The 9,019-nt window shown below is 41.5% G+C and overlaps 1 protein-coding gene across 2 annotated transcripts; it reads left to right on the forward strand.

Annotated features, from left to right (window-relative positions):
• Nucleotides 1–433: 433 nt before the first annotated feature.
• Nucleotides 434–4,410, forward strand: LOC115548924 (profilin-2). Of its 2 annotated transcripts, none has more exons than XM_030363860.1 (3): nt 434–773; nt 1,654–1,846; nt 2,836–4,410. In XM_030363860.1, the coding sequence occupies exons 1-3, from the start codon at nt 645–647 to the stop codon at nt 2,931–2,933; spliced, it is 420 nt and encodes a 139-aa protein (XP_030219720.1). In that variant the 5' UTR covers nt 434–644; the 3' UTR covers nt 2,934–4,410. The 2 variants fall into 2 exon arrangements, with proteins under 2 accessions (XP_030219720.1, XP_030219721.1); XM_030363861.1 differs by having other exon boundaries at nt 2,506–3,166.
• The last annotated feature ends 4,609 nt before the right edge of the window (nt 4,411–9,019 follow it).

Genomic DNA, 9,019 nt, shown 5'->3' on the forward strand with positions numbered 1-9,019 from the left:
CAGCTAGTGCAACATTTTACAGCGGATTAATTAGCCAGTCAATTGCTGTAATCTAAAGCGTTATCGCCTCCTCTGCCATATTGGATCAGCCAGAGAAATTGCACTAGCTGGAGTTGGTCCCCAACATTATCCATTATTTGGGTTGTACATAATGTAGAATAATGAAAGGTGATATCATATAATGTCACAACTCCGATCAAATTAATCAATGAATGCATTGGTTGGAAAAAGGGTTTGAAGAATAAATCACTGCCGTCACAAAATATTTTAATTTAATTGGACTAGCAATTTCTGTCATGAATACATTTGGTAGGTACTCAATCGACCAGTCCGCAGCCCTAGTTGTTGGTGGTTCTCTGGCCTCCCACTGAAGGGCGCGCAGTCCATACCGCCGCTCTCCTTTCTACATAAGCGCAGAGTCATTATGCGGAGGATCTGATCCGGACTACAGAGCTCATTGTGCGGAGGGTTCTGATCGGACTACACCCATTGGCTTTCTTTGCTGCCCGTGGATGTTTGTTAGCGTCGCAGTGTGAGTTGAATTGGAAACACTGAATTCCTCTGTAGGCCAATTGATAACGCCTCTATCATCGAACCGTATTTTTAAGACACCGGCGGTTTTATATTTCACCAGTTTGTTAAATATGTCTTGGCAAGGCTACGTTGATAACCTGATGGCCGACGGCGACTGTCAGGACTCCGCCATTGTTGGGTACACAGACGCCAAGTATGTTTGGGCAGCACATGCCGGTAGACTATTTACCAATATAACGGTAAGAGACACTGGGGAGATGGTATCTGATTCTGCTGGGGAATTTCATTGTGATTTTTGTGTTCTGGGTGTCATCCCCCCCACACGTTAATGCTTTATGTCTGTGCACCGTGATACCACTAGGTCTATTAGCTAGCTATCACTGTTCTGCATGCTAGTTAGCTGTGGCCCGATATCGTTACTCCCTAAACAAATCCTATCCTTTACCTCATGCTGGGTCAGTACACCGTATCGCACCGTTGGGACGAACCTTCAACATGTATTGGGTAGACTGTCAATAGCCTTCATGTGTCAGACTATTTGACTAATCGGCCGTTGTAGTGTTGTTGCTCTGGGAGCAGCGCTGTGATTAGCTGCTACCAGCTGGCTAGTGCTGTTAATGAACCACCTGAAGTGTGCACGTATGCGGTGCATTTATAAAGCACATGTTCCAAAATGAATGTCTGGAACTATTTAGCTGAGGTTTTGAGACTGGATCCAGAGGACTGTCCTGCTTTGAATAACGTTGGGAGTTAGGATCCTTGCATATACATCAGACTAGCGTTTAATTTGGGGCATCGGTGGTTAAAAACGTGCTATCGCAATTGATGTTGTATAACAAAACCAACAAATATGACTGTTATGCCCACATTTTTGTGTTTTTCAATGTTTCATCGGTTGTCCAAAGCTTCCTATAGCTTTCGATTTGTTGCTAGTGTTCTATTTAAGAACCTCCTGGATTGAAATGCATTCACATGCTATAATGGTGTCATTGACGTAAAAGCAATGGTGCATAACTAGTCGTTTTTACCTATGTAATTGCAGATTAAGATTCTTATTTAATGCCACAGTACCAATTTCCTTTCAATATTAATTGTTTTATTCTCAAAAACCCTCGGCAGGTTCAAGAAATTGACATCCTGGTTGGAAAAGATAGGGTGAGCTTCTTCACCAATGGCCTCACTCTGGGCGCCAAGAAGTGTTCAGTCATCAGAGACAGCCTGAACACCGAAAGTGACTGGACAATGGACATCAGGACAAAGAGCACGGGTGGGGAGCCAACATTCAACATTACCGTAGGGAAGGCTGGAAGAGGTAAACCTTATTTATATTGATTATTTTGGTTGCAGAACTCGCACGCAAGCAGAGTTCGACTTGTTTGAAAACATCAAATGGATTTGAGGAAACACAAGTCCATTTGATAAAAAGGATTGGCCAAGTCAGCGTCAGGTCGCATCATATGATGAAGATGCGAGTTTCGGAAGTATATCAATTGTATACCATTAGTTTACATAACAGAAGAAGGCGTCTTTGTTATTTAATTCATGATTATTTTCAGTGGCTTCTTTCCCTTTCACTCTGCTGTCCTCTGTCCCATTCGAGCATCTAAACGTTTCCTGGTTTCTATAACATGCATGTGAACCCTAGCCTGATGGAAAAAACACACAATAGTTCCAACTCCATGAAGATTAACGCTTACATTCCTACTATAACACGGACTGCACCTTCCTTCATATTCAGATAAAATATATTGATCAGTTTATTTTGCCCCTATGCATCTTTCATTAATCAAGCATCCTCAAAGTTCTAAATGTTTTCCTCTTTTTAAACTTCCTTTAGTTCTAGGAGATAAACGTTAACATTATTGAATCAGTAAAGGACTTCCTTCTAATAGTCATTTCTTCTCTTGACTGCATTTTCTGTACCACTCACTTCTCTAAACTTTCCCTTTTTTCCTATCTTTTCTCTTTCAGTCTTGGTACTTGTTATGGGCAAAGAAGGTGTCCATGGAGGCGTATTGAATAAGAAGGCATACACGATGGCAAAATACTTGAGAGATTCAGGATTTTAATGTTGCCAGCTCACTAATAGATCAAATTTGAGGGATAAAAAAAGAGAATTCTCTGCAAGCAGTCAAATGTCTTGGCAACTTTTTAATAGCAATGAAGAGTGGTGGCAAGATCCTGTGTCACCATTTATTTTTTCCCACCACCCTTCATAAAGAAGGGGGGGGGAGGGGGGTGCTCTTCAATTCTGTTCATTTCTCTCTTTTGTTTCTTTTTTTTTCCCAACGTGTGCTCCAGTGTTGGTTGTAGTGATGGGGAAGGATGGGGTCCATGGCGGAAAGCTCAACAAGAAGGCATTTGAGATGGTTCAGTACCTGAGGAATTCTGGATATTAAGCAACTCCTCCCATCTATCATCCTCATAGCATCCACCCGCTGTGTTGACAATACTTCTGGAATTAGAAAAGCCAATAATCATATTTTACCATGGTTCACTTCTACATCCCCTTCATCCTAACTTAAAAACAATAGACATTACAAATTGTTTTACACTACCACAATGGCATGTTTATCAAAATTGTCTCAATGTATATTTACAAAAGGTGTAATAAAAAAAAATCTTGACTGAATTTGGACTCCTTGTATTAGAGACCATTGGCAGATGGTCAAATGGGATAGTTAAAATGTAATCTCAGTGGGGGTAGTTATTTGCTTATGCTCTATGTCTCACCAGAGTATCACCAGGTTCTCCAATATTTTTTGGGTGTAAAGTTGCATGCTTACCCCTCTAATGAACATGGTACTACTCGGACACGGCCCTCTCCAGCATAGGAGACTAGATGACAGGCATCTTATCTGGCACTTATTTCAATGCTCAAAGACTTAGAAATGTTGGGAGAAAAAAAAGTCTAGTTCTTTCAGCCCTCCAAGCACTCAATTCAGCTTTTTCTCCCATTATTTTGCTGTTAGTGGACGTGGTCCTAAGAGTGATAGTAATGGGGATGTCTGATTGTAAAACGTGAGTTCAACATGAGTGAGGCTGATGTCATCAACAAGACAGCCCGTCCTAGTCCCTAGACATTCCATCTTTGACCGGCTCAGACCTATGTTGTGTGTCCATGGTTTTGCATTACAGTATTTATTCACCTTTTTCTATTTAACCCCCATTACCACCATTCCATTGATGCCGTTGGACCAATTGTCAGTTGAATATGATTGTTTGTAAGACATGAAATATCCTCAGCCCATGGAGGATTGTAGGGTGTATTTGTTGGACTTTAAATCATTGTGATAGAACTTCTGATTAATTGAATTCGCTAACTCTAGAGCAGTTTTACAAATTGTACATGTGTAGTTAATTTCCTGCTAACTTGTCATTGAACATGAAAATGCAGCCTAATTTTACAACGGTATGAATGCATTTCGACTTGTCGACCCAAGCTTTGGGGAGGGGTTTTTGAGCCCCTCCCCAAAGCTTGGGTCGACAAGTAGCTTGGGTCGAAATGCATTCATACCGTTGTAAAACAAACCTTAAATTACTTGCCGTGTTTAGTCATCAAGTGTATCTGTCATGGCACGGTACAAGTATACTGAAAATAAGATGCTGTGTACACTAAATTTATGAAAAGTCATGTTGGTTGGAATAACATTTGTAAGTTGTCTTGTGAAATCTTTCTGAGAATAACCATGTGTTCTGTGCCATAAAATAGATCTGATCTGTTGCTACTGTGAGCTCTAGTTTTTAATGGCGGCCCCATTGAGATGACCCCTTCTGATGGCAATTTCCTCTCATGGGATATTGTGGCATCAGTAATACCCAGTTTTGTGACATATGTACAGAATCAAAAATAAAATAAAAATGCATTAAAATCTGTTTCGCTTCAATAATTGAAATTCACTATGATACAAATTGGGGATTTTTCAAAAGTGTTAAATGTCATTCATGAAATATCCTTGCTTTACAGACGGATACAATAAAAATGATTCAATAAGAATGTGTCTCTTCTTTGGACTCAGCGCAATGTATTTTCTGCATGCATTTTATATTTCTCAACCAACTAATATACGTCCAAGAGCAGTGTTCTTCAACCTTAACACAACCCTTGGTGAACTGAGATACGTAGGAAGGTATTACTGGAGCAAAACAACAGATTACCTGTGATAGGGGAATTTGTAGCTTAGTAAATAAAATAAAAAGTGCATTACCCGTTGATAGCGAAAACAGAAACTCACATTGGACTCCCTTGTACCAGAGCCCGTCTATAGAGCTCGTAAGACCCGCATGGGACCTCTGGGCGAGGACAATTAGAATTGGAGTCAATGGAAAGAAATTTATTATTTTCTGACCCCAGTCATTAAATGCCTTGGATTACACAAAAGTTTTATGTGGGTCCAAAATAATAATTGTTCACATAGAGTTTGACCGTTTATTGTGCAATTGTTCAGTTAAAGGCTGTAGAGAAAACACAATGAGGTAGACTACACGTCTCGTATGTGACGTCACGCTCTCTGCAACTGGTGTGGACAAGACCGTCAACGGGGGTCTCCCGGAAGGGACTTACGAGCTCTATAGAGTGGCGAAGTCACGCAACTTCCGGTAGAGCCCATGGGACCTATGAGATCGAAAAATATGTATGGGATCAATGGGGTGAAAGTAATTATTTTCTGGTCCCAGTCTATATGCCCCGGATTACACATACGTTGTTTGTGGATTTAAATGATAATTTTTCATGCAAAGAAAACTAAACATTTTCGTGAAGAAGTTTGATAATGTTAGGTTTTTTCCAAGGGGAAAGCATCGAAAGAGGTGAAAACCATTATAAGTCAGGGCATGTGGAGAGTTTCAGTTATGCCGGTGTGGAGATTGTTGGTCTTGTCCCCGCCAGTCACAGGGAGCGTGACGGCACATACGAGACACGTAGGCTTTCTTATTGTGTTTACGCTACAGCCTTTAATTGAACAATTGCACAATAAACGGTCAAACTCTTGACATGAAAAATTATCAGTTAAATCTACAAACAACATATGTGTAATCAAGGGCATATAAAAACTGGGACCAGAAAATATTTAATTTCACTCCATTGAAACCCATTCATATTTTTCCATGAATGGGTCCCATGGGCTCTACCGGAAGGGGCGTGACTTCGCCACTCTATAGAATGGCGAAGTCACGCTGGAAAAAGATAATTCACTCGGCTGAATAAATACTTTCTTTTAAGTTCACTTAGCTATCTGTTCTAAAAATCAGTAAAAAGTGACGTCACATATTTTCATACTGCCAGAGGTTCTGCTTCTGAGTCACTTTCGCACTTCTGCACATATTATATATATAATATATATATATATACACATTTTGAGCAGCTGCTGCCGCCGCCGCCCAATAAGCGGATGACAATGAGGATGATGAGGATGTAATATATTACAATGAACTTTGACGGATAGATCTCCTTAAGATAATGATCTATTCTGCTTTAGCTTCAGATGCCATCAAGCAGGGTCTCTGGTCGTAATCAGTCGCAAGTCTGTCACTAACCAATCAGCAGTCATTAGAAGAATGCTAGCGTGATACGGCCAATAACGACCCAACCTGTATGAAATCGAAAGTACATAAGTACTCATTCATTCGACATTTGTACTATAATTTATATTGAACTTACAGAATCTACAATAAAATATGCAAACTTTCAACGACAAGCAGGTGAAAGATACATTAAGCCGTCTAGCTCTATAGACCACCATTCAATCGGCACTCGCCCGCGATCACTCCCAGTGGAATTCTAATGGAACTGCAACCAAGTTCGATATTATGGGGGTCTATTGCCGCTTTTCCACCGCACATGTAGCTCGACTCGACACGACACGACTCGACACGACTCGACACGGTAGCAGCACGGGTCCTTTTCCACCGCAAATAGTACCTCCTGGACGTGGGCGGGGTCGGCTGCGCGAAAGGGCCGTGACGTATTTTTGTACGCGACGCAAACAACACCTACGTAACCCACACATGGACAGAACCCACATAACAACAAATGAGGACATCGATGCGATGGTATTCGTGTTCGTATTATTAGCTGGCATGTTGAAGTTGAAGAAGTGGAATATGTTGGCTGCGGCGCTGCTATGGCTGTTACCAGCATGGTTGCCATGTCGCTCTCGTGACTTCGTCACACTCTCTGGCCAATCAGTGGCCGGCCGTCTGCCGACGTCACCTTTTAGCATCGGCTCAGCCGCTTGGAACCTAGAGCGAGGCGGGTACTAGAAAAAGCAGCCACTTCAGGTACCAGATACCATGTTTTTGCGGTGGAAACGCAAAAAATGCGAGCTGAGTCGAGTCGAGTCGTGTCGAGCTGGTACCATGCAGTGGAAAATGTGCTGGGGCCGCCCCTGGGTGTGTGTCTGTTTCCATCCATGTTTGTGCGCTGTGTGTGTGTGGGTGAGCTTCAGGCTGCTTGCCAGATGTGCACATGAGTAACTTCAGTAACTGGTGCGACAGGCCTGCTATTATAGTAGTACGATTTTTTATCTTGGTAGACGACCGATGGCCTGCTAGGTTGTTAGCTCGACTTCGCCAGTTGTGAAGGTTTCTCCATGGGTCAATTTATTAAATAGCTACCTCTTTTGAATTGTCAACTCTCTATATTATATCAGAGGTCCTTTATGATGCATATACTTATCTTTATTTATACGTGCACAGCGTAATTATTTATATATTATCTTGGTAGACGACCGATTTTCAGTCATTGCCTGCTAGTCAGTTTGATTTTGCCAGCTGTGAAGTTATCGCTACACTAACAATTACGAAGTAACAACTTTTATTTTATTAGTTATTGATGTTGTATGACTAAGATTATTAAGGTTGATTAAGGACAGGATTTATTTAGGTTTTATCTGCTGAACCTGACGTGTTAGTACTGTGTGTCTGATGCTATAGCTAATATAAATAGGGTTATAAATTGTGTTTGTTTATTATATCCTTGAAAGGGCTGCTGGATTACATCTATGAATTTGAATTATTCCACACAAAAAATAAAAGCCATAATGAGCTTTAAAATGTTTATTACACAGACAGTATGTATAATTTGTCAGCCTGCTGCTGATGGCGGTAGCTGCTGATGGCGGTAGCTGCTGATGGCGGTAGCTGCTGATGGCGGTAGCTGCTGATGGCGGTAGCTGCTGCTGGCGGTTGCTGCTGCTGGCGGTTTGACCTAGCTGGTGCTGGCAAACACTGGTGCTGTCGTTGATGTTTGCTTGAGCTGGCTGGTGCTGGCGAAGGATGGTGGTGGCACTGCTGGTGGTGCTGCTGATGATGGTGGCTGCAGGTGATGTTGGGGACTGGTGCTGGCGATGGCTGCTGGTGGTGGCTGCTGACAGTGGCTGTTGCTGGCTGCGGCTTCTGAAATAAGAGGAGACTGGAGGCTGTAGACGATGTCCTGGGAGAGGCCAAATACATCCATGGCACAAGTTAGGTGTTTGGCAGTGGCCTAGATGTTATGACCTTAGGTGAGGAAGTCTGCTGTGTTGAAATTGCTTAAATTGTGCTCTTGCTGCCCAGGTACCCTTATTACGGTTGTCTACCTTCCTCTCAGCACTTAGATTGAATCCTTAACCTCAGCCTGATGTATGTGCAGGATTTTTTTAAGTTTATTAATCACTTATAATTTCCTTCCTGTTCCTTCACTTTGTTCTTGTTTTTCAAGTTAGATACACACGCACACCTGTTCACACATTTGTTGTTCTTCTTACACACATTACTGACTTGGTTTTATTCATTGATACTCCCTGGCTATACTTGTTGTTCTTGTTCATACTTGCAGTAGGTTTGCTTTGTGGTTCTTAATCATACTTGTTCCCACTTGTTTTCTGTTTCACAAACCTCTTCAGGGTCACAAGCCTAATATATGTGGAGAGGATTCTTTTTCCAAACACTCTTAAACACCCCCCCCAAATCTCCTGGCTCCAGCTTTACATCCTCCATTGCAACATGTGGATGTTAGGCAGTGGAATCTGTATTTGTTGGAGGGATTTATAACCATTAGTCTCAGTGGTAAAATGTATTGTATTGCTTCTTTAATTGTCTCCTTTCCCCACCATATTCCTCTCTTCTTTTCGTGTTTGAGGGCTCTAATTTGTTCTCTGTTAACCATTTGTGTGAACGTCTGGGTAACTAAATAGTTTCTCTTTCTTAGAGCCAAATTGATTATTTTTTGTCTCCTTTCCCCACCTTCTTCCTCTCTTCTTAACACTTATATAAACACAATATTCATCCCTGATACTTCACTTTGTTCTTGTTTTTCCAGTTTGACACGCACGCGTGTGTGTACATTCTTGTTGTCAAACTCATTGTTATAAGAAATATACAATTTCATTCATCCTAGAGTAATGAGTTGTTATTCTTAAATATCTTGTTACTTTGTGTATGGCTCAGTCTTAAAGTGATCGTGGTTGTGGGGTCAGCAGCTCCTACTTCATCAGAAGAAGTGGAC

The sequence above is a fragment of the Gadus morhua genome, chromosome 8 (genome assembly GCF_902167405.1).
Source record: "Gadus morhua chromosome 8, gadMor3.0, whole genome shotgun sequence".
Taxonomy (NCBI): domain Eukaryota; kingdom Metazoa; phylum Chordata; class Actinopteri; order Gadiformes; family Gadidae; genus Gadus; species Gadus morhua.

Coding starts and splice junctions, on each gene's coding strand:
- LOC115548924 (XM_030363860.1), top strand. CDS start 645: ATGTCTTGGCAAGGCTACGTTGATAACCTGATGGCCGACGGCGACTGT. Junction 774..1,653: donor GACTATTTACCAATATAACG/GTAAGAGACACT, acceptor AACCCTCGGCAG/GTTCAAGAAATTGACATCCT. Junction 1,847..2,835: donor CGTAGGGAAGGCTGGAAGAG/GTAAACCTTATT, acceptor CGTGTGCTCCAG/TGTTGGTTGTAGTGATGGGG.